General features: G+C 32.6%; 1 protein-coding gene across 1 annotated transcript in view; it reads right to left on the reverse strand.

The window, feature by feature from the left end:
* LOC142332939 (uncharacterized) overlaps positions 1 to 27,374 on the reverse strand; it is an 87,844-nt gene that overhangs the window by 28,896 nt on the left and 31,574 nt on the right. The window contains exons 8-14 of the mRNA XM_075379651.1: positions 25,808 to 25,831; positions 21,584 to 21,625; positions 18,238 to 18,276; positions 15,115 to 15,153; positions 12,326 to 12,367; positions 9,743 to 9,784; positions 2,159 to 2,194 (exon numbers count right to left, since the gene is read on the reverse strand). Of these exons, the coding sequence (XP_075235766.1) occupies positions 2,159 to 2,194; positions 9,743 to 9,784; positions 12,326 to 12,367; positions 15,115 to 15,153; positions 18,238 to 18,276; positions 21,584 to 21,625; positions 25,808 to 25,831 (264 nt within the window). The remainder of the gene's footprint in view (positions 1 to 2,158; positions 2,195 to 9,742; positions 9,785 to 12,325; positions 12,368 to 15,114; positions 15,154 to 18,237; positions 18,277 to 21,583; positions 21,626 to 25,807; positions 25,832 to 27,374) is intronic.

A 27,374-nucleotide genomic window follows, 5' to 3' on the forward strand; every position in this document is an offset into this window, starting at 1 on the left:
CGACAGTAAATCCAAAGTCATTAAATAAAAATCACTTGAAAATACGTAGTAGGCCCTATTTACTGCCTATAAAAGAGTTATCATATTACTGACTGCGTTGAATCGATTATAAGAAATCACTTTAAATTAAAAGTCCTCTTAATTAATTTACAGTAACAATAAATAACCATTAAAACTTAAGATGAACCACTGTTGTACTACATTACAATATCTATCCTTCTAATTCACCATTTAGTAAATACATTAAGTCGATACGGAACATGTGTTGATATCGTATTATATAATATCATAAAGTTCGGCAGAAAAGGAGTTTGAGAAGAGCTGTAGAGGGTTGTGAGACTAAAATTTGTAACATAACTGTAAACCATTCTGTAAACAGCTAACTACAGAAAGCAATTATTTTTACAATATTAACTATGCTTTATGTAAAATAAATAGGCGAGCGGATTATCGCTTACTTGCATACAAATCACTGTTTAAATTTCCGTCTGAATCCCATTTTTTTATTATTTTGAGATCATTCTTGTGTTTAATTAAATAAAATGTTAAGGAAGAATTTAGGCATACTCGTATGTTAACTGAGATGGTAATAAAAATAACTAAGACTTATTAAAATTTAAAAAAAAAATTCCTTATGGCCCGCCGGAAGGCGGAGGTAGATTTCACCGGTGCTAAGCAAGGGATAAAAAATATGTCTACCTTAAAGTTAAGAAAAACTTCAAACTTATTCAATACGATAATGGTTGCATGTGAAAAACTTTTCACATATTTAGCATTCGACAAGTCCCATCTTCTTATAATTTCAGCAATATTTTGGTCATCCCTTGCCGTAAGGGTTGGTCATATCAAAAGTTGTTTAAGACAAACGTTTTAGAAAATGTTTAGAGAACTAACGACCACTTTAAATCGATTCGATACTGTGCCTATTAAGGGAGGTATGATTTTTTTTGTCTTCGAAGTCCCTTTTATTCCATCGCGTGGGCCAATGGTTGGTGATATCAAAAAAATTTACTTAAATAAGTTTTAAACCCTATCCAAAAAAATAGTAGAAACTTTAAACGAATTCGATATTCTATTTATTGAGAAAGATATAGCGATATTTTTTTTGTCGAAAAAGCCCCCTATTTCAATTTCGGGTCCGATTTATCCCATTAACGAACTTGACCGAGATTTTGGTCATTATATTTTACGTATCAATTTGAAAGTGATTGGCACAAGATTATGGCAGTTATCGTGCCCACAAGAAATTAATATATAAAACTTTCAGCTGACGGTGGTTTTGGGGTCTGGGGGATGCGAAACGCGAAGATATGTCGAAATTTTCCGGAAGTCGAATCATGATACCTATTACAATAAGTAGCCTTCTTATTAAATCTACCTGTTATGCAGGAAAAACATAATGAGATTATGAAATATGAATAAAAAATTTCAGAACCGCAGTTTTATTATATCTAAGTGAAACGATGTAATAATTTAATAATACATTTTTTTATTGTCTAGAAAGTAACTCATGGCTCATTAGATTTTTTTAATGAACGATACATTATGTCAGTTTTAAAATTTTTCAACAATACTCTACGTGGCTTTACAATTTCACAGTAAATTTGGTTCGAGTAAAGCATCATTATTTACTGGATTTATATTACTCGACCTAAAGAGGTAGTGAAAACAATAGTAGATACACCGAAGGATTACACTGAAATAGATTAAAATCACATATTTATTCAATTACTTCATAGCTGTGGTTATTTTAATCAGAAGAAGTTTTTATAATATGTAGTAGACTTCAAATTTTACCTACTTACAACAGGGAAGTCATGCCGATAATTGCGCATTATTGGGGATAAAAAACATTCCCACCGACTATTTATTTTACATAATACATTCATTCTTTATGAGCAGTATTTTGTTTCAGTTTGTTCTGTTCATGATTAACTATGTATTACGACCACAAAAAGTGTAAAATAATTTTTTACAATATTTACAATTTTTTTAAATTCGACGTTCAAGTATAGATGTGAATGTTTAATTTTACTAATAGAATTTGCCTAATTCTTTGACAAAAGACAATTAATAATAATGTTGTCATAAAATATCACTTTGTTCATAAATTTTATTGTTTTTCATTGCGATAAAATAAGCTTATTTGTCAACTTACCATCTATAGTGTGCAGACATTACAGCACCATCCATTCTGGAACAAAAAAGAATTAAATATTATAATATAGTATATATTATTTTATTATATATTATAATATAATTTCAATGATATTACATCTTGTTGTTAAATTAGTGGAGAAATATTAGAGAAAGAAAAAAAAACACGTCTGTCAATTCACATAACGAAACTTGCCCAAATTCACTATCTTGCCTTACAAAAAAAACAGATTATAGAACTTCTTTTGTTATTTAACAAAAATTTACCAACCCCTACTAAATTTCTTTTGACTAATTTATTAAAAATTATACTGATAAAAACATCCTGTTACACTAGCAATATTACTCTGATATGTATTTAGATAACAAACGTTAAAAATCATTTGAGTTTTCTGCAACGCTGTTTAATACTTAAAAATAATATTAAAAGAAAAATAAATTTGAATTAATTTCCAAATTAATCTTTTGTTTAATGATTCTATTTGTTTATTACCCTCACAATTATTTCGTCTGTTTGTTATTACTACGTGCTGCACTCGCTCGTAAATAGGTAAATAATAAATACGTACATAATAGGTAAAAAAAGTTTCTTCAATTTTTGTACACTCTATGATGAAAAATCAATATTTATTTTATCTGCATACAGAAAAAAAGGTTCAGTTTCCATATTCATGTAAAGTCTTGTCATTTTAAATTCGGATCAAATATATGAAATCATAAAGTGAGAAGACGTAATAGTGCTAACAAAAACTTGTATACCAGTGACATAAATGAAGCTTGCTAATTTCAGGGTATGAGAATAAATAATAAGAAGACAAAATATATACGAGGAAAATCACTAAAATAAAGACCGCTGGGAAATCTCTCTTCTTAAGGTCGGCTAATTTTTATCGTTCATGGCCAAGCAAATAAAGTACAAACTGCATTATTGTCTGTAAGTTTTCGTTTTGTAGTATCTTTGTTGCGATGTTGCGCCGACTCTGAATTACGTTGAGTCATACGTTTTATAAACCATCAAAACGTTAAGCCGGCTGAAACTTAAAGGCAGTTAGAGTTGATAATGTAAAAAAAGAAAGAAACGTCCAAAAATGGTGTGATAGTTTATAAATAACGGAACTAGTGTGCACGATGAAGAACGTTCCGCGAGGTTCTCGTTAATCACCTTGAACTTATTGCAACACGTCGATGATGAAATCAGAACAGATTGTCGCTCAAAGATTCCGATCTGGCTCTTCTTTTTCCTGATTTTTCAAGAGCTGCTATCGGTCGCATTGTTTATGGCCACTTAGGCTTCAGAAAGGTTTGTGCACGTTGGCTGCCGTACGTCTTAACGGAACGTCACAAAAAAATGGGATCTACACTTGAATTTTTGATAATTCAATTCACGGGTGAGACGATGAACCCAAAAATGTTTTTTATAAGGGGCTAAATGGACTGACGGCAGAAGAATACGACTTGAGTATATTGAAGTTGTTGTATTGCTACCGTAAATGTCTTAATTCATGTGGCGATTAAGAGAAGGTAGTATAAGGTAAGTAGTTTAAAAAAAATTGAATATTTACCATTTTGAATATTTACCTCCAAATGAATATTAACCACAGAAAAATAATTTTTAAACTTTTTTGCTGATCGAGTATACTAGGTGATCTTCTAAAATGCTTATTAAGAAAAGTTGTAAGGTCGTATGTTTTGTTAGTAATGTTACAAAATTGACAATTCTGGTAGAATTAAACTGTATTTAATGAATCTTTATTTAAAAAAATATTTTTTTTTGTTTTCAATCTAATGATGTTCAGCCGTAGATTCGTGTCATTAATTTAGTAACATCAAAACTACTTAAACAAACTACTTAAACATGTATTCTAAACGTAATATTAGCTTTTATTGCGTGAAAGGTTATTCTTCAAGTCGTGCCAGTCTTAAAATTTAGTTAAACAAGTGAAATATCAAATGTAATGTTGGCTTTTTTTCGAGTTGTTTCAGTATTAATATTCGCGCGGCACAGTCAAACACATCAAAGAGTTCTGTGGTCTGTCAGGATCGTCTGAACTGCTCTGAGCAGGAAATAGTTGAGGAAGTTACAAAATAGTCACGGTTACGAAGACCAGACAGAATCGGTCACACGCGAATAACAAACTCATATCTCTTAACCGGCGAAGAAAGATATGTGAGGTGTTTTTAAGAAAACACGTACAATCAAGCATCTGGAAAAGCAAGCTTTCCAGCTGTTGAAACAACCCCCTCCAATACGTATTGTAACGATGGCAACAGAAACAGAACGTATTGAAGAAAAATTAGAGAGAGTATGATTGAGGAGGAATTGGTATCTACAGTTTCACGTAGATGACCGGTATCAACTATGGTGACAACCGAGATAATTAAACAGACTGGAGGTACTGACAGCTGATAGATTTATCTGAGGAGAACTGTGTTGACACAATAGATAGGCGTTATCGCACACAATAGATAGGGCAGATCGTCGCACAATAGCGCATGTGTGCGACATGTACGATGATACGGATGAATTAACAGTTAAATCTAATGTTATATGTCACAAGGAAGAATTCAGGGTATCATCACTTCGTCTTGCCTACGGTTCGACGCAGAGAGCTACTCTGATTAAGACATACAGGGCAGCTAAAACTCTTACAGAACAGAGGGTCATGATTGGGTGGATTTCATGTCACGCATACTATATAAGAAGTATGTCACACATACTATGTAGGCTCAACACCTATAGCAACGATCTTCAGATGAAGATCGTTGCTATAGGTGTTGAACCTCTGGCCACGTTTCGGCCAAGTGTAGGGGCATAGACAGAACTAAATTAAGTTTTCGTTGCGGCAGAAAAGGTCCTAGGCGCGTGTGGTGTTAATTCCCCAGAATATGTGTTATATGTGGTTCGGAGGGGCACAAAATTATGGAATGTGATAAAAAATAATGATGATACTGCAGTTAAATACTAACCCGTGTAGACAGGCTGTTGATTTGATATGAAAAGTTGCACACAGAAATAATGCAGATATTATTTTGCTTTCCGAACCGCATCGAGGGGATGTGACTGGACCCAAATGGCACGTGGACAGAAGTATGGATGCCATTATTGGTTTTCCGGTGGCCCGGGTTACGGTGGCTGGAAATGGTAACGGCTCTGGTTTTGTTTACGGGGGAATCTTGATCCCCCGAGTTCAAAGGGATGGTGTAATGCTTAATTGCTGATCCGACCACGGGTGGGGAGAAACGAAGAACTTGGAGTTTTAGTCGGTAGGGGGCGGGCACACATAGGCTCTTAATAATATCTAGCCGAATCCGTACGTGTCCGACACTCCCCCACTTATGGGAGGTCCGTAACTGGTATTTCTCCGCAACATCGATAACAAAAAATGTCAGGACTGGGAAGGCCAGCCTCCCTATAGGGGTTATTTGGCCGCCCTATAAAGGTGGTCAAATTGCTCTAATGACGCGGGGAGGAACGCCGATGGGATACGTTTTTCGGGACTATTTTTAGGAAGCATTCAACTGCCACGGCATCCTAGGGCGACTGATGATGCTGCTGTTTCATTTTAAGATCGGGGCGCTTTAAAATCCGTATATGTTTTTTTAGTGTTATGGTCAAATGTTTTTGAAATTTTGGTGTATTTTAAATAAAATGTAAGAGTCCTTTACAATCTTACATATGACGACCCTGATGGTGATATAAACCTCTTTTAAGAATGTGACGAGGGCTAATGACCTTAGAAGTCGATTCCCGTAAAACAAACAACCAAAACATAATAATAATAATAAGGTGCTTGTTTGTAAACCTTTACTTATATCTACTTTGGGTATTATTAGTAGATCAATACGCACAGTTTTTGTAAAAACGATAGAGCCACTCTTAGAAGATGACTATCGTGGTAAACACATAAAATATGCATCGGAGAGGAAATTAAGGATTGCATTAGAGCTCATGTTTCGTAAATCATGCTGGTGGAAACCACTACATTCGGGTGCACAGTCAAAAACGTATATTGATAACAACAAAACCATTTCTGGTTTGCATACATACTACATTTGAACCTGTAATAAAAGAAGGTAAGCCTTATGCAAATTTAACCATTCTACCAGGATATTCAACAATGGTTTCAATTTACCGTTACTCACACTGAAGATTGATCAATGTGATAAATACGCTGCTTATATCAATGCTAATGAACAGGAAAGATTTGAATCGCAGCAAGAATATGATATTCATCAGGGAAAAAACAATTAACCTGAAAAGAAAATTCGGACGAAAGAATAGCATCACTAGTTCATTTAAAGTTGGTTGTTTTGATTCACATAAAGTTATGCCTTTTCGAAAAGGCGACGTTTAAGCATTTTATTACAAAGAAAAATTATCAACTTACCATTTCACCATAGTCAAACTGAAAAAGCCAAAAATTGAAAAAAAAACAATGATAAAGGCATTGGTGATATTTTGGCTATTTTTGCCATAAAGTAGAAGAAAAACGAGGACCAGTCGAAATAGGTTCGTGCTTGATTGACGACTTAACAGAGTACGCAGAAAAGGCTGAATAAGATAACTTAGAAATCGTATTTTATTTAGATAACTGCGGCGGCCAGCAGAAAAATAAATTCGTTATTTCTTCTTATCTGAATGCAGTAGAAAATTTTAACATTTTAACACAAAAACTTAATAATTGTTAGACCCAGAATGAAGGTGATGCATTAGATTCCATGGTTAAAAAAAAATGAAACTGTCCATAAGATTTGGACCGATCTACTTATCTTGTCAATGTGCGAGTCTGGTACGTATAGAGAGAAAAAACGGTCCTCCGTTCAAGTAAAACGAAATGTCCTCCTACGATTTTAAGATTCAAAATTATGAACTGTTTGCACTGCGATAAATTTTAGTACTAATTTATTACTAATTTTACGAAAAAACTTTGAGGGTGAAAAATTTAATGTAATGACATTAGCGTTGCGAAAGGAAAAAAGTTTAGACGGCATTTTAGTAAAAATTAACTTATAAAGATCCACTCAATGAAGGTGAGTCAAAGAACGACAACAACAATTGCAGACCATTGAAGAAAGAAAAACGAGGAAGTAAAAACAAAGATAATGCTTTTACTTTTTAATATAGTAAAAAAGAAAGCTTATGTAAAAATACTTTCTAAAGCGTATAATAAGTTTCAAGATTTTCAAACCCACTGAAATCTAATTTCATTCCTAATTATAATTCTCATTTTTATAATTCATTAATTCCCTTAGAAAAGAAAAATGAGTAATAATAAACTAGTGTGGAGCGGACTCGTGGGGAAAGTCCTATGCGCTTCTAATGTAGTAAGCAATAAGTGCTGAACATAGCTGATGGGCTCTTCCCCTCTGGGAACGAAATAATCTCAATGGTGAGAGGCGCGGCTGGAACTAAGCCGCTGTTTACCGATGCAGAACTGGAGGCAGCAAACACACGAACACCGTTGGCAAGAGCGCTTGGCCCGGATCTTCTGCCTAAACGGATCTTCTGCCTCTGGCCCAGCTTAGGCTGGGCAAGAGTCCTCATTACTGTGGCTGCTGTCTGCGACTTGGCGTGAAGAGCCATGAGGAGAGGTGATGGTAGGATCTACGTCTAAGTCACACTGGACGTATGAAACGCGTTTAATTGCATTTGACACTCAGCAATAATGGGAGCAATACCTATAATAATGGGATCAATAATGTGCATTGCTATCATATCTTACCTGCGACAGATTGTGCGATATTACCTCATCAGAGATCACGTGATCTTTAGCCTGCATGATGGGTATGTTGAGAAGGACCTCGTTAGAGACAAAAATTAACGTTAGAGACAAATTAAATGGTACCACAAGGGTCGGTCCTTGGGATGACCCTCTGAACCATGGATTATAATGCAGTGTTTGGGGTTGTTCTCATACAATAGGTTACATTTTTGGCTACGCAGATGATATAGCGTTGCAAGTGGAGGCGGAAACAAGGTATGAGACTGTATGCAAAATCACTGAGTCGTATACAAAGATTAGTGATTGGATGGCTGGGATAGAACTGCAGTAGGCTGTTGAAAACACGGAGATGATGGTGATCTCTGCCGCCAGGAGGAGGCCAACTTTACCTCTGATTTTTTCTACCAGAAATTGTGTATCAGGTCACCGTAAAATACTTGAGAATTTGGGTTGACACCAGATTAAGATGAAGGAACTAAGAATTTCGTGAAGGCGAAGAAAACGAAGAGGGTTATAAACACAAGCTAGCAAATCCCATTATAGAAGGAAACTAGTTACTGGTGAGGTCTATTCACCCCTGCTATATGGTGCTGAGATATGGGCGGGCGTCATTAGATTTGATAAGTACTGGGATAAATTGAAATCCATCAATAGGAGGTGTTGCATCAGAGTAGCACCCGCCTATAGGACAGTTTCCAGGGGGTCGGTTGAGGTGATTTGTGCTGCAATTCAATAACTTCATAAAAGAAAATTGACATTCATAAAATTATTGCTTGACAGTAAAAAAATTAATTAAATTGACTCACAAAAAGAATTATGTTACTGTTTGGGTAAGAAAATGACCGGCGGTATGTTTTTGCCAAAGTTACAGCCTAAGCTGTTTCGGTTGTTTTACTAAGTGAAATCAATTTACTAACAGGATGAAATACAGGTTATACAGCATTTAATTTGTTCCTCAATTAACTAAAAAATATTTCAGGAATAAATAACCGATATTTTCTCCATATATATCTATATATATAAAGAAAAGTCTCGAAAGAGTGTTAGATGTTGGCAGAAAATAATACCGTTTTGTTAAGTCGGTATTATTTTCTCATATGTCAAATTCATTCATTTATAAAACAAAAAATTAAATAAAATCTTAAGATGACTATCATACTGAACATTAATGAATTTAATTTATAAACAAACCGTATAAAGCATTAGGGTCCGATGATAATGAGTAGATCATATAGAAAAATGAAGCCCTGTTACAGAAAGAAATAGTAACCGTGCATTCTTCTCATGTTACCTTTTAATCTGTACAAAGAAAAAAATACGGTACTGCATGGTTAAAGGTGAGAAGGGAGTAACTGTCCAAGGAGAGAAGCTATATATATTGAGATTCAATAACGACACTATTCTTTGAACAGAAACCAAAAACAGTGGTTGAAAGAAATAGCAAAGTGTACATATTCACTGCTATCAGAGAAATTCAATTTGAAAAAAATAAGAGTGAGCAGTGATAAGGAAGAGTAATAAAAAGGGTAGTAATAATAAGGAATTAAATACTAGTGCAAGGAAATATAATATAATTTTTTATTGCAGGAAATTTTACATCAGGATGGTGAAGTACTGTATTCTTGAAAGCAGACTAGATTCATAGAAGAAGGAAGCTTTTAAGAAAAAAGCCAGTGCGAAATCAAAAATTATCTCATAATTAGAGATAATTTTAAAAATAAATTTGTGGATTCTTGCAAAAGACGAATGTCAGGTAAAAATGAAAAGAAGAAAAGAAGGCTTTGAAATGTGATGTTAAATAAAATGATGACAATGAGGATACGTATTTGATGATAACATGGTTAGAGAAAATAAATACTTACATTACATATTCAAGATCAGCATATCCACTTGGCTGTGGAGGCCTAAAACAGAAATATTCCAAGATAAAAATGATAATAACATTCATTTATACCTCTAATTCCTGATGATTCCGCTGCACTTGAAACATTTTCTTGAATGATTGAAAATGAAGGATATAAAGTAAAGTGAATCAATAATACTATTCAACGCAAACAATTAATTTAATTAATTAATTAACGTCATTAATTAACTACTCTGCCCTTGAGTAATATCCTCGTTATTTTCTCTGCGATAAACACCATATTATGTTGCAAACTCCACGGCTAGAGTAATTTGCAAGCCTGAGCTGCCCTTAATTCGATCACATTTCTTGAATTTCCTTAAACCAGCAAAATCACATCAGCTGCATAGCAGATTACGCGGCGTCCACTGGTAACCTCAACCAAATCAATCAATTGAATTCAATAATCCAGAGCAAGGTATCTTATAACACTACTCTGACATTTAGATAGCGTTTTTCCTACTTCTGGGATGCCGTCTCGAAGAACAACGTCTCGATTCAGCTTACTCAGCATACAAACACGCTTCTTTCACTAAAACAGGGAAGAGAACCACCACAAATTATAAAAAGCTCCTGTTGTTTCCATAAAGATACCTAACACAATAATCAGACTCACTAGAAGAAGCAATATTTATAACCTTCAGAATAGGATAATCCGTGCCTCTGCCTGTGCTAAATCCATACTGATCATCCATCAGAAACTTTCTAAAATTCAATTTATCACTAACACGAAGATATAATACCTTCTCAAAATCTTTTTGAATAACTGGCAGGAGCCTTAAAGGCCTTTAAGAGAAGCTCAATGTGGGGTCTTTGTCATAACCTTTAAACAGCATTATAGAATAACTTTTTCCCAACAAACAGGAAAATAGCCACCAAACAGCATACTATTAATAATTTTAGTCAAAGCACCAACAAGAATTCTGACAGAACGGACTAGGAGCTCCACCGTGATTCCATCGAAAACCGAGGCTTTATTCCTACCAGAACTGCAAATTATATGATGTACTTCTGCCTCTGTAATTTCCACAGATTAAACAATACGGCGAAAAGTAGCAGCTACCTCTTGGACTCGTAGATGATATGAGGTTTCACTAGTCACAACAACATCTGGCAACAAATCATTCAGTAGAATGTTTAAAAGCTCATCTTTACTAGAAACGACACCCTGCTGTTTCGAGAAAGCCGACAAAATAAAGTTTTCCTTACGCATATGTCATCGGATTTTATACACAACATTCCAATTATCCTTATTTACTTGCTGTCTAGCAAAAGAACTCAAAATTAGTTTTTGATGTCCTGCCCGAATGAAAATATTGTGATCTATGCCTTCAATAGTCATAAGCCAAAACCGGTCGCCGTTTAGGATGACTCTTCCACTGAGCAGTACTCCTGAGATAGTTCACGCAGACTGTTTCAACAAAGAAAACTGTCTAGTTCACCGTGGGGCAATTCTCTCTCAACTCGAACTACGGGGAATTGAATACTCAGCGGCAATGATGAAAGATAGAGAAAATTGTTCTACATTTGAAAATATCCAGTCTTTGGTCTGAGACACGGAGTCTAGTAGGGAGACTGTTACAAATGTAGTTCAGTCCGCCTTCCTATTCAGGAAGCGCTCCTGATAAACAGGGACATTATGTCTATAAGCGTCTCGAAACTTCCTAACTAACTCAAAGGTGATAAATCGATAATCACTAGAACAATCATCAACAACAGAATCAATCTACCAGGAATATTCCTACCAACAGTTATATCAATATTTGTTCCAGCAAATAATCTCCTTCCATCTACCATTCTAGCATATGTTGGTAACTCACGAAAATATTAAAGACCTTCAAACGATACTGCACAACAAAGCCGTCTACTAATTTACCGCTGTTATCGGTGATTTCACAATGACAAAGGATTGACTTCCGCTATAGAAAAGTTACCAACAAGTTCAAATATTTTATCCCACATTTGTAAATATTCCTCAATGGGATCTCTATATTGAAAATACGAACTAACAACACAAAAATCGAGATTATCCATAACAAGTCTAACAAGGACATGAAGAGTATCATAAACATTCCTCAAAAAGAGACAATCCAATGTCCTCCTACACAGAACTGTGGACATACCGTTACTTCCACTCTGGATGTTGCAGAAGAATTTTATCGAGACACCTCCTTTTAACAATGTCGTCTAACTCGATTTGAGCAGTGTAAGCCCTTTGAGAATTAATCTCTCAAATTATAACCATGCAATGAATTAAAATTCATCTCAACAGTTCTGAAGCAACAACCACATGTTTTACTATCGACCGAGTGCTTGCAATCCTTGCAAAAATCTTCCGCAACTTCGCACAAGCCAGTGTGAAATCAAAAATTATCTCGGAATTAGATATTCTTAAAAATAAATATGTGGATTTTAGTGAAACACGAATGTCAAGTAAAAATGAAACCAAGAGAAGAAGGCTTGAAATGTGATGTTAAATGAAAATGATGACAATTAGGATACGTATTTGATGATAACATGGTTATCTAATATAAATACTTACATTACGTGTTCATGATCAGCATATTTACTTTTCTCTGTAGCCCTGAAACAGAAATATTCCAAGATAAATATGATTATAATATTCATTAGTACCTCTATTTCCTGATGATTCCGCAGCCTTTGAAACATCTTCTTGAACTTCTGAAAATGAAGGGTATAAGTAAAGTGTATCAATAATACTATTCAACGCGAACAATAAAATTAACTTTCACATTTGATACTGTGTACTGAAAAAAAGTACAAACAATAAATTGTATAAATTTCTCGGCTAAGGCGGTCAGGTTACTCAATTCTTTTTTTAAATTAAGCAGTTATGAAGCGATAACTGACATTTTTAATATTAGTATATTATCATAAAAAAAAAAAAGTTTTTGATCTTTGAAAATTTTAGGCTCATCCATGAGGAGAATTTTTTGATTAAAATATTCCCTAAAATTGATTTTGAGTAAATTATAAATTATTAAAAATTTGGGAGTTCCCCATCAGTGGAGAGGTATTGTTAGTAGTATTTAACAAAATACGTTTTGTGCATTAAAAATTTTAAATTGTATAAACATTTTTTTTTGTATTTTTGGGATTCTCATCCTCAAGGGTAAGTGTTCGGGTAAAATGATTTTTAAAAAAAATAATTTGTAAGTGATGATTATAAGGGGGGGGGGGGAAATTAATTGTTTAAAAAGTACAAAGATACTGTCATAATTCTGAATAAACAAAGTTTAATTTTCTAGGAAGGGGGTTAAAATTTTCACCGATCTTTTTTTTCAAGAAAAACTATAGAGTAAGGGGTGTAACAAAGTTAAGATTTTTACATTTTAAATGCTATGGGTAACTTCCGAGATAGATTTTAATTTAAAATAAATTTAAAAATGTTACCTTTCATTTGAAACAGGATCTATAATCCCGAAAGTGCAACGAAATTACAATAAAATATTTACATTAAAAAATACCTTCGCAAAAATCTAAATATCAGGCAGTACAATATGGGTATAAAACTGCAATGTTTTTACGTCTGCAAACGCTTAAAATTAAATTAAAAATGGAAGATTTAAAAATTAAAAAGAAGAATAATTCAGAAAATTCTACGCCAAGTTTATGAAAACGATAATTATAACAGAGACATAAATAGGAAATTTACAAAAAATTTATAAACAAAATAGAAAAAAGAAAGATTATTTTTCTTTGGAAATTTTGTTATAATGCCCAATAATCGTCTTAGAAAATAAATATTTAATAATTTTTTTTAAAGAAAAATTGGAATTAATTATTAGAAACCGCCTAAAATTAATAAAAAAACCAAAACATCTCAGAAAATGAAATATCAGACAGAAAAGTTTATAAAGAGAAAATTGAAAAGGAAAAAAGATAACGCTGCTCAAGAATAGGCGATAAAGAAGAGAACAGAAATGAGAGAAATTTTGGTCTAAGAGAAAAGTGCAAAGAAAGTAAGGATTACTATGTGGTCTTTTGTAGGCCAAAATCAAAAAAAAAAAAAAGAATCTTATGTACATATTTAAAATAGATTAATTTTATTTACATTTTTTTCATGGATCTATCTACTTTCCCGTACTAGGAAAAGCTGCTGTAGCAGCTCTAGATGGGAAAGTAAAAAAATATTGAAACACATATTTTTTTTGGAACTACTCACCATCAACATAGAAATAACAAAACACTTAACAATGAAGCAGGCTTAAAAAAACATTCAAATGCAAATTAACACAGATAAGAAATTTTAAGTAAATAAACTTAAGTCATATAGGAACAATTTAAATATTAAATTAAATAAAAAATATTTTTGTGAAGGCATAACTCCAGATTAACATCATATAACAAAAATCATGAATTAGGAAGCGGTATTAAATATACAGAGTTAATCGTTGACTGCAATATTTGCAATTTTTGGATATGGCTGATTCCACTATTTGCATATTGAAATATGCAGTACTTGCAAAACATAAAAATTAACTAAGAATTATTGACTGAATGAACTGAGATCCTGTTTTAACATGACTATTAGGTGAATTTGTTCGTTATGACTTTTCACAAAATTTTCCATTTCAAAATGGTAACTGGTGTTTTTATCAGATAGCGTGTGATGCAGTGATTTAGCCGAAATGAAGTTTTCTTCACCAAAAGAAAAAAAAACAACAAAATAATATAAAAAATACAAAATATTATTTGAGTTGCAGCCATAACTTTTTATATTTCTATTAAATAAATATTTTTTATGCTGATCGAAAAACTCAACATAACTGACGGATCATGTTGAAAAAAATAATTCAAATATGCAATATTTTTAATTTGATCGAGAAGACTTGGGATCTAGACGCCCTTCAACTGCAAGACAGCTTAAAACTCCCAGATAAAAAATTTGACATTTTTTTGTGGTAGATTGTTATTTGACAAAGTTCAATGCAAATAATAACATTCCATATTTTTATAATTAGTGGGTGGGCCAGTAAGTGCCCGTTAGAGATAAAAAGAGAACTAAAACCTTTGTTCACCATCTTGTTTTCTAATTCTTTTGAAGTTGAGTACTTTTTAAAGAAGAATAGTCCACCGATCAGCATTCCATACGCTATAATTATAATTCTCCTCATCTGCTAAAATGATCAGCAAATAGTCTTAGAAATTGAATGATTAATAGTTCAATTGATTATTGTTAAGTCAAGCAGTTTCTACAGAAAAGTAAAGTCAATTTATAAAAATTATCACCATAGAGATCGGAAATAAAAGGTTGCTTAAAACTACTAATTATTAAACTTATATTTTTAAGGTATGGTGGGTAGTTACCTGGAATAACAGTCTAGTCTGGTAGGAATATCCGTATAACTGAAACATGAGAAAAGTAAATATTAAAATGAATCATAGTAAACAAAATGTGACTTTTTGTAAATTTTTTATTGACAAAATTAATTTATAACTGAACAGGAATTTGAAGTTGGAGTATGTGAACCACAATATGGTTGTGAGTTTATTCGAAGGACTTTTTGGGCCTTGCGGTCCTCCCAGTACTTTTCATACTTTCTAATCTTCGTGTCCTTTCTGGTGTTGAAAAGGTTTGTGTTGTGGATATCTGTCTTGGGAGTGTGAAGCGATTGTTATTGTGCTTGATTTTTTTGTGTATTTTTTTCTTGACTGTGGGGTCTTCTGGTGTAAGGCCAATTTCCTTTAGATCCTCTCTTATTTAACTGAACCATCTGCATCCTGTCTTGGTGTTTTACGAGTCGAGATTTGACATTACCAGCTGTTTCAGAAATCTCGAATCTTCATTTGTGAGACATCTTAGTCTCCTCTTATGCATGAATCAGTGATTAGTTCTAAATCTGCACACGATGTTGTTGGGCACGATCAGCCAATGCCCATCTAACTGGTACTTTTTGTGGATGCAGTTTCTTCCAATTCTTTTTTCGATTTTGCGGCGTTAGGCGGTCTTTGATTGTTTGTTCAGGTGTTAGTGTTTCTGCTGCTTGTGTTGTAGTGTCTTACTTTTGCGTTTATGGACAAACATTTTTTACAAAGGTGTATCAGGTTATTTTTTGTGCATCAGCTAGTATGTTTGTTGTTATTTGGATTGAGGTTTATTTGTTTAGGATATTTGTTATTATTTCTCCAAAGTATTTAAACTGGGTTATCATTTTGACTTAATGTTCACTATTTTTAATTTTTTGGGGGCATAATTTCTTTCGAGGCCAGTTTTATTTACAATTTTTAGAGTGCAATTAAGTAGTAGTGGTGAGCGTCCGTTCCTTGGCACCGTCCTAAATTGTTCTCAGTTGGTTCTGAGAGTTCACCTCTGAATTTCAGTTCTGACTTAGTGTTTGTGTGGGTCAGTTTTATCATGTTTATTTATTTCAGATGTAGTTCGAAGTATCTCAGAATTTTTAGTAGGGATTCTCTGTGGCTTTTTTGAAGTCCACAATTGTTATCACCATATCTCTACTTCTTTTACTGTTGTAATCTATTATTAACTTGAGAGTCAGGATTTGGTCTGGATAGCTCCTCGCACGTCTGAAACCTCTCTGGTATTCTCCTAGTTCTTTCTGGAGTTGTAAACCGATCCTATTAAGGATGATTCTTGAAAGAATTTTGTATGTTGTATCTAGGGGTGAGATTCACTTGTAGTTGTTACGGTCTATTTTGGCCATTTTTTTGTTTAGTGGGTGGAAGAGGCCTGTCATCCACTGTTGTTTTAGTTATTTTTTATCCAGATGATAAGCTGTTGATGAAGGGCGATTTTTTCTTGTCTTCCTGCATGTCTCAAGATCTTTACAAAGGTCTGATCTCCCGCCACTTTGTCTTCATCTCACATCGTGCTTGGTAGACTTCTTTTATTGCGTGAGGGTTAATGTTTAGTGGTAGTGTTGTTATTGTGGGACTAGTTTTGTAATTGGGTTCGGTCAGTTCTTCACAATTTAGGAGTTTGGTGAAATATTTTGCTAGGATTTCCGCGTTGTTTTTATTGTTATGGGGCAGATTTTCGATTTTATCCTTCATTAGAAGGGTTGGAGGTTCGTAATTTTGGTGTTGTTTTTGAAGATTTTGTGGTAGTCTCTTGACTGCGTTTTGCTGAATTCTTTCTTTACTGATTTATGTGTGTCTTTATAGTGTTTTCTTATTTTCCGTAGGGTTGGTGTGGCTACTTTTCTTTGTTTTATTAGGTTTTGGAAGGATATTTCTGATTTTTGGAATTGATGTTACAATTATGCTTGATATCTCTTCTTCACTGTTTCGTAGCATTCGCTGTTCCACCACTGACAGTTTTTATGTGTTTTTATTGGGGCCAATTCTTCTGCGATTTGTTTAAAGTTGTTACCTTATTAATATTTAAAATTAAAAAATTTAAATTCCTCTGTCAAGCTCTTAAGCAACGCTTTTTAAAAATAAAAGGCCTGTATTTGATACATCTTTGTTTACCTTGTAAAAATACTATGTTTTCGAATTATTTTCATTAATCTCTTCCATAATATTTAATCTTCTTACACTTTATTTTTCATTTAGAAACTCGCATATTTAATTTATTGTTTGTTATTTCTAAGGTCCACTATGTTCTTTAATGAACAACATTATTCTTCTTTTTTTTTGTGAAGTCTATCCGTTCTCTGCCACAGAGGACGGATTTAATCTAACTGACGCCTGGCGTCAAGAATGGACCACAATGCAGAATAACCAAATCCCATGTATCACTCAAAGGCCGCCGGGTTTTGATTTGCCACGTAAGACATTGTCAACGCTAAACAGAATACGAACTCATCATGGTAAGTGCGCCTATTTTCTGTATAAATGGGATAAAACACCAACGCCCTTTGTGAGTGTGGTGAAAATCAAACTGTTAAACACAACACAGAAGTTTGCTCTAGGACAGATTATGAAGGGAATCCTGAAGGTTTCCTGATGGCATCTCCAGAATCAGTAGCTTATTTTAATTTGTTAAAACTTTGTTTGTAATTTTTAACTGTAATTGGTGTTATGTTTTGGTGCAATACGCTAAATAAAAAAATTATTTTTGTGAAATTAAAATAAATATATATCAAAATATTAAGTAAGAGTAACTTACTACTAATCTATAACAGTATTCAACTTGCAGTCTACTATGTATGAATCTGGCTTACATTGAACATTACAATGGACTCATACATTTATAGAAGTGTGCGGATGTGTGTTGATGATAAACACACACACACTCAGACATAAATAATGTAGTTATTCAGTCAGTATTTCATCATTATTGTTGTTATACTATTATCTTATTTAATAGGATTATTTGTGCATAACTTACACACACACACACACACACACACACACACACACACACACACACACACACACACACACACACACACACACACACACACACACACACATACACGCTTATCCAATATGAGGACACTTAGATAAATTAGAAATTGTACTTACGTTGCATTGTTGCTATTCGTCGTAGGAGCAGTTGGAATTCTGAAATTAGAAAAGTTTTTTACCAGCATCCAATTTATTTATTCAATACAATGAAATTATGTGATCAGTTTAGTAGTAAATATATAAATAATTATTAAAACTGATGCATAAACAATAATTTTATTATATACATTCAAAATATTTCCTTACATAAAAAAATCCTTTAAATGAAAACAGCTCTTACAATCTTTTTAATCATAGCTAAGCCTGACTAAAGATGCAGTGTAAAATACTTTAATTTTAGGTTCCCTAAGTTACACACTAATAAATCAGTTTATTAACCATTGAAGAAATTTGTGAAAAAGGATAAACAAGAAATCATTTTTATTGTTAAAAAAAAGGATAAATTATTTTTTTTAAATGTGTAATGATTATCATTATTAGAGATTTTTTTTTCTTTAAATATATATGAAACATCAACAACCTATGATTAGCTATGATAAAAAAATAATTACGTGTTAAAAATCATAAATGGTTTCTATATTTATTATTCGGAAGGCAAGATGCAATTCCAGTGAACAGAAAATGTGTAAGGATTTTACCAGAGCAGACTGCTACTTTAATACCAACATTCCAGAACAAATAAAAAATAAGACACATCCTCGTCAATGTGATCATTGTTGTTAAAATTCCATCATTTTTGTAAGTAAAATTCTGTCAATGCCTTCCAGAAATCAATACAGTAAATATACAAACTAAATCCGACACCAGTAAAGTGCTGAATTAACACCTGAAATGAAAACAGCATCTACCTGATTATAATTTTTAAATTTGTACATCCTCCTTAGTTTTAATTACCTACTTCTTTAGTTTTCCGTTGAAGGGAGCAAAGATCACATAACAATTAAACTTAGTGCCTCCATTATGAAAATTCTTTATTGCTGTGAAAGCATTCCAGAATATTTCTCTCCAATAATTCATCAGGACATTATCTGATGTGTTACAAGGAGATTCCAGGCATTAAGAATCTACGGCAACATTATAGAATATGTATTAATTACAACCAACAATACTGTAAGCACATTCAGTACGCCTCCGTGGATATTTCTTATAACGAGCTAAATGCCCAATAATATCACTCGTTTACCCTCTCCATTCTAATAAATTCACCTATATATCTGAAATAATTTAAATGCAAGAAAATTATTGTCGTAAAATCTGTCCAATAAGTCATCACATATCATCTCTTATTCTGTCATAAATCTGTATAATGTTGTCATTATTTATGTTAAACGAAATGGAATTCAATTGAATCAAAAAAAAAAGAAGCAATATGTTACGATAAAGGAATCGAGTTATGAGACAAACTTCTTTTCGCAAAGTTACTCTTGATATGTTTTTAAAGTGTAAATATTTTCCATTAATACTCATGAGAATATATCTTCAATAAACTACTTGGTTTGACCTCAGGCATAGATCTAGCAACGTGGCATCTAGCCACCACAAATTCATAGAAGCGATAAATATTTATACAAAAACATTTAAGGTGAAATAAATAAAAATAACATTTTTATCTAATTTTAATATATAAAGGATGGTAATTCGGTCAAAATTAAAAAAATTCTGTTACGCTTTTTAAGACTCAGGGTTATTTAAATGACTTATTTAATTTTTAAATATTCTTATAAATGTTCACTTTTTTTGCTCCTGTTTAAATGTTGGTACTTTAATTTTTATTTATTATAGGACTTTTAAATTTAAAGATCGTCGGCTTCAGTCAGATTTACTCTGCTCTTTACACTTCACTCGGCTTCTTTCGGTTGCACTCATCTCCTGACGGGATCACTCGTCTCTTTACAATTCACACCACTCCTTCGGATGCACTCGGCTCCTGACGAATCAGCGGCCCCACCAACATTATATAAGCAAGCTATTCACTGGATTAGTTCAGTTGGTGTGCAATTAAATCCGTCTTTAAAATACTAAATAAACAAAACAAAACTTGAAAAATTAGACCCGCCATTTAAAAATAAACCTTTTAAAAAACACGCCCGATTAGAATCATCCAGCAGCAAGGGACTCTGTCCAGGTTCTGCGATAAGTAGGGAGAAATAAACTCCCGCCAACTTTGCATTCCATTCCATTCCATTAGTTCAGTCCTACGCTAGTTATACACCAGTTCAGTTCCAGTTCTCTTCCAGTCCTTTTACTTAAAGAAATATTGCAAATACAATGAAACAGTTATAATTAATGTTAAATTTAAATCATATACAAACAATTAATATTATTTATATATATATATATATATATATATATACATTTATATACATACGAACAATATTTCAATTACAATAAAATATTTATGATAAAAAGAAATCAAGATTTAAATTATTAAAAGAATCGGCTCCAATTTTTCAACAACGTTAAACGATTTATTTATTTCACATGTAATTTTGCAAAATCGATGGTACAGTGATTTATTATGAAAATAAATGCTTTGATAAATGTAGGGGCGATGGAGTACAATTTCAGATTTCAAAAAAATGGAACTGAAAATTTTGTGCTTTGTTTAAATAAATTTAAAATGAATAAATTAAAAAAAAATCGTTAAATGATGAATGCCATCCTTCTAAATAATTTTTTTTTATATGGGAAAATATATTTCTCACAACTTCTGTAGTAATATGAAAAGGAAGAGACAAATTCATAGACTCCGTATAAAGCAAGTATAATGAAATACGGATGTACTATTTTGCCGCAGTATCAAAACGTGAATATCCAGTGGCAACCTTCGAGCACATCTCATTCACACGAAGCAAACACCAGATCATTACCTGTTAAAATAATGTGAATGTACTTTGGGATTCTTTTTGGCAAGGGATACTCTACTACATTTTTCTTACAGAACAAAGAACAATCATCCCTAAGTATTACGCCATTGTCTTACAAGATGAAGGGAAGCCTGGAAGATCTTGTTACAAGATGATAATTTACATATTACATTTCTGCTTTAAATTGGAAGCACTGAAAGAGCTGAATTAGTATGTGCTACCCACCCACCACGGCTTACAGATAATTCCATCAATTTATCTTCTGATTGGTCGACTTAAGAAATTGTGAAAAGTGATGAAATTCGATTCTAATAAGACGCTATCGAAGTGTATAAGGGCATGTCAAATTTGTCACTTCTGAGAAAAAAAAGAAAGTTTCACTTTCTGAGAATTGGAATGTATGAATCGCAGTAGTGGGAGATCGTACAGAAATTAGTAAGCAAGTTACTTGACTGAATTCCGTAAATGAAATTCTTGTTCGTATTTCAACCTCTTCGTTCATCATAATGATAAAAAATATAATAAAACTTACTCACGTTTCAGTAATATCGATTCCTGATACTAACGAATTTTTCACACTGAAAGAAAGTGTAAATTTATTAAATATAATTTCAAAGTCATTTATAAATAATTTTAAACACATAATACAAAAATCGGTAGTTATTTTATGAAATATTAAATTATACTTTCTTTAAGTGATGGCGTAATACAAGTTTTGTATCCGCTGCTTTTCTGTACAACAAAAAATATAGATTTTAAAATAACGAAAATTGTTGTTAAAATAGTAATTTTTTATCAGGTTTTACATTCATATTTTTTTTCAAATTTCAGTTTTATAAGCAACTAAAATATGAAAAATTCTTAAATTTCCTTTGTTCATTAACCTTATATTCACGGTCACAGAAGTATAGTTGCATTTTTCCATTTCCAAATTAATTAATCAATGAAACTAAATTATAAGAACGAAAACCATTTGGTACTGTCAATATATATATATATATATATATATATATATATATGTGTGTGTGTGTGTGTGTGTGTGTGTGTGTACCTGTAAAGCAACTTGACCTGACTGACTGATTCATCAACGCCAAGCAAAAACTACTGAAGATAAATATATGAAAATTTGTGTACATCTTCCTCTTACGGTGTAAGTCAACACTAAAAGGGATTTTATGAGATTCCGAGTTAAAGGGTTAAAATGTAATAACAATTAAATTTACAGTTTTTTTTAATTTTTGGTAACATGTGAAGATAACGACTTAGTTTCTAGTGTGTGTAATTTTCTTGTAAATATCTAAAAACTAATTTCTAGGTTTTTCGAAATTCGACTATGCAAGCGGTGACGAATTGTAAAAAAATTTGAACAATCATTGCAAATATTCTCCATTTCCGATTACGATAAACGGATATTAACTACATTGGGGCTGGATTCTACGAATAAATATCTGCTTTTTTTTCTTTTTCTGTTTAGCCTCTGGAATCACCTTAAAGTATTAATTTAGAGGATGATATGTATGAATGTAAATGAAGTGTAGGATTATACAGTTTCAGGTTGACAGTTCCGGAGATATATGGTTAATTGAAAGCCAACCACCAACGAAAAACACCGGTGTCCACGATAATGTACTCAAATCTGTATAAAAGTAACTGCCTTTTTAGAAAAATATCTAAAAACCATTTTCGGGTTTTTTGAATTTCGGTTTTATAAGTGGTGCGACGATGTACGCGGGTGGCCTCAACATTACTGTATGTGTGACGCGACTGGCTACACCTGCCTCCTGTTACTTGACTAAAAACAAAATAAAAGTAATTAAAAAAAGAGAAACGTTGTACGGTTACCTCCAAGTAGTTTTTGTCTGGTAACGGTAAGACCCGAGAAAAATACATTTTTACACGTACGAACTACGGGTAACTAATTACAACTAATATTTTTTAGATGGATGCCAAATGTTTGGAAGCACACTTTCTTAGATTACTCAATGTTTCGGCTATAGAACTTTTGCTGAAAAATTTACAATACATTGTATTTTTCGAGCGAAGCGGACCATAACCGGCTAAATATCCCCTGACTGCGAGGGGAAGTGCAAGTAAATAAACCACACGGGCGAAGCCGCGTTGGAAACGCTAGTATATATATATATAAAGTATAAATGAGAAAGAAGTTAAGGAAATAAAGGCTGAAATCTGAAAATTTAAAGAAAATATTTTTTAAACTTCGAAAAGCTCTTGTTTATTTATTAGAAAAAAAAATAATAAAAGAAATGGCAAAAACACTACAAACTGAAATATATGAACCTAAAGTTAATGCATCGCAAGGGCTGTGTGTTAAGTGAAATCAAAACCTCCCCCATCATTGAAATTTCCTATTTTGTTCATTATTGATGAAAAATGGTGAAGATATAAAATGGCGGACAGTGAAGATTCAGACAAAAATTAAAAAAAAAAAAAATATTTACGAACTTCGCATGTCAAAGGAAATTTACCTTACGGACCGGGTACATTAATGAGATCCTCTCGCAATACTGCCGAAACTTTCTTAACCAAGTCAGACTGTTTATTAAAAGGAACAGTTGTGAAGATTACAAATTGGAAAAAAGTTTACAATAGGAAGGAGAACGGTCCAAGAATTTGGTGGATATCAAAGTTAACGGATTTAGATTCACTCGAGAATGTACCGACAAATCTGACTACAAGAGGAACCTCTTGTAGTCAGATTTGTCGGCTGTCAATTAATGTGATTTTGAACTTTAATGATGTTTAGTATGTTATTCTATAAAATTTTATGATGTTTGGATTTAATTATCTGGTTAATACTGTGGATAATTACGTTTGCATAAGAGACAGTTATTTTGGTTACGAATCAAATTTTAGTAAGCACGATGTTAAAGTAATTGATAATTTACGCATAAATATTCTTATTATATTTTCTTATATTTTTATTAGTAATTAACGTAACTCTTGAAATGAGTTTTTATTTTAGTTAAGATGGCTTACAAAGTCATAAACAAATGCTGTAAACTTAATAAATGTGATGGGTCGTGCATCTTTGTCAAAAATAATCTAAATATAATATCGTTTCATGTGAATTGTTATTGGAATGTAGGGAATTAAGCATTAAAATAAAATCTGATATTTGTGATACGAGATTATATATACGAATATATAAAAGTTATGAGCAAAATTGTGCTTTTTAATACATTATGATTATACGAATTTTAATGAAAAATTTTATACTGGTGTATAGAAAAATATTAGTAAACATTTAGGATAATAATTTAATTACGAAACATATTTAAAACTGCTACAACTGATCGCTTTTCCAATCGCTTTCCCCATGGGTTATGGCAGCAATCAAAATACAGAATATAATGTTAATAACGTTAAAAAAATATATATATATTAATATAAGACTATTACAACAATTTTTGATTCAAGAAAATTGTGATAATTTGCGTAGTCGTAAAGATGAATCGGTGGATGATTTATTGGATATTTTTGTATTCTTATTATCAAATTACATTGAACTTTTGAGACGGCCGCTTTGGCTATCCCATAAAAATGACCCTTAGAATCCTGAATAGCATAAGGTTTCATTAACTAAAATATTGTCGGGAACAGAATATTTAGTAAACTAAAAAGGGAATTTTCAGTAATATTGTAAAAAAATTAATATAAATATTAAAAGAATATTAATCGATAAAAGAAAAGGAAACTTTGAAACTAATAAATGTAGTAATAAGGACTTCACTATGTACTACATCATAATAAGAACTGCATCACAGTTGTTGCCACGGTGATCGACGAAGATCTTTACGTGACAGTGAGAGTAATCGAAAATGTAACAGGAATGAAAAAAAAACAACAGTGTACTGCATTTTAAAGGAAGATTTTGAAAAAAAGGACGCAGGGTGATGAGCTCCATACGGACTGAGCGAGCATCAAAAAGCGACGAAATTACTATCTCTTTATGAAAGAGAAGGCGAGCAATTCTTCAATTGAATAACGACTACTGATGACACATGGAAGTGACTTTGAACTTGAACTGAAAGTCACAACGCAGTGTTTGAAAGAGTAAATATTCTTCGAGACTAAAGTCATCGCGCGCAGTTAAATTTGAAGCAAATGACGATTTTTTATTACAATAAGCAGGAAATTATTGCTACCGAGAGAGTCAAATGGCATTAATATGACAGCTACGGTTTGTTTTTTTTAATATTTATGAATTAAAACTTTTAAAGTCCTTAAAAATAAAAGTTTCTGTAATATATTAGTACAGACATACGCAGTGATTTTTCTCTATTTATTCTACTGAAATGCAGGCCACAACCAAGCAAACAATGAGAAGTAAATAACTGGCAAAGTATTCAAATGTATTAATTTCGATCGTATCAGATTGTACTACAACATTTTATATTCAAAATAAATTTTGTTAAAATACTTGAATATTTGTAAGTTTATATTCTAAATCAAAATATTCTGATTAAAAAATATATATAATATTCATTAGTTTAATTACGTAAACAAAGATTGTATTGTTATAAAAACTTTCAGAATTTGCAGCTGGAGATGTGAATCTAAATCTATTGTACGCTTGTGATAATTTTAGGGTTAAATACTCATATATTGGTATAGAACAAGAAAATTATACGAAAATAAGAGATTTTTACATGAAATTTAAAAAAAAAATAAGGTATTTTGCAAACCATAATTCCAATAAATAGAATTCGTGAATTTAATGCAACCTTTTGATTACTTACGTGTATATTATTCCTTTTTTGATTCTGAAAAAAAAAATATTAGTTTTAATTTAGTATAGTATTATTGGAATTTGCAAACTTTTTTTTATTAACTAATATTTTATTTCTGTTTTTGTTCAGTACACTGATGATTCGGTATTAAATATAGGTTGGCAAAAATAATACAAATGATTATTTGAAGAGAGGATTATTTCAATAACCCTCTGTCGTTGACTATTCTAAGCGAAAAGCGGTTCGTGTCTGTAATGTACAAAAACATCATTGTATTGACTGCGTTATTTATTTTAAAAATTAAGGAGGACTTATGATCTTTAATTACTAAATTATGACGAATGAGTTTTTCGATAGCTGCATGCTTATCGATAAAATTACGTAACTTCTTTTCCTAGTATTTTTATGAGATTATAACCTGGTGGATCACATCCATATTGCTTCCCTTGTATAAATTACGAGGCTCGGCTGATAAATTTTGTACACTAGCGTGCTGCACGGAGACAAAAGGTACCATCGAGTAGAGTGTGGCAGCACATGATAGCTAAAAGTCCCCTCTATAAACCTGCGATAATGCTTTGAAATCCGTTTAAATGCAGTTAAAATGTCGTCAACAATATGTCGGCCACGGCCATATGTCAACACGGTTAAAACAGCACGCAGTGATAGAATTTTTAACTGCAGAAAATGTGAATTCTACGTATATTTTTCATCGTTTAAAAGCGGTATACGGTTGTGAAACTATCGACTGGAGTACTGTGAATAGCTGGGCGTTGAAATTTAGTGAATGTGAAGATGTTAATGCGACAATTGAGGACGCACCTCGCAGCGGACGACCGGTTTCTATGACTGAACGTCGAAAGGTACTGGATGATTAGCTTCAAAGTGACCCTCGAATCACTCAGCGAGCATATCTAAAGAACGAGTAAGCCATATTATTGAACAATTGGGTTACCGTAAATTCTGTGCACGATGGGTACCTCACAAACTATCTTATGGCTCTCCACAACTGAAGATTGAGTCTATTTCGTATCCGCTGTACTCGCCAGATTTGGCTTCGTGCGACTTCCACTTCTTCCACCATCTCAAGAGAGAGTTTAAAGGTAATCATTGCATCACCGACGATGAATTGAAGGAATCTGTGGCCACTTGGATCCTAGAAAGACCGCCAGAATTTTTCAATGAAGGAATTGAAAAAATTGTCACACAGTGTAAACGGCGATTACATTGTAAAATAATACTGCATTTTGTAGCTACGGTATTGTACTTTTATTCGTTTTTTTGTCATTTCAATATATCTTTTGGTTCCAATGCTAAGCATGCATGTGCAAAATTCATCAGCTTTCTTTCTTTTTCCTGTTTAGCCTCCGGTAACTACCGTTTAGATAATTCTTCAGAGGATGAATGAGGATGATATGTATGAGTGTAAATGAAGTGTAGCCTTGTACATTCTCAGTTCGACCATTCCTGAGATGTGTGGTTAATTGAAACCCAACGACCAAAGAACACCGGTATCCACGATCTAGTATAAAAAAAAAAAATTCATCAGCTGAGCCTAGTATTACTTATTCTTTTT

Source organism: Lycorma delicatula, chromosome 12 (assembly GCF_047948215.1).
Source record: "Lycorma delicatula isolate Av1 chromosome 12, ASM4794821v1, whole genome shotgun sequence".
In the NCBI taxonomy this organism is placed as follows: Eukaryota; Metazoa; Arthropoda; class Insecta; order Hemiptera; family Fulgoridae; genus Lycorma; species Lycorma delicatula.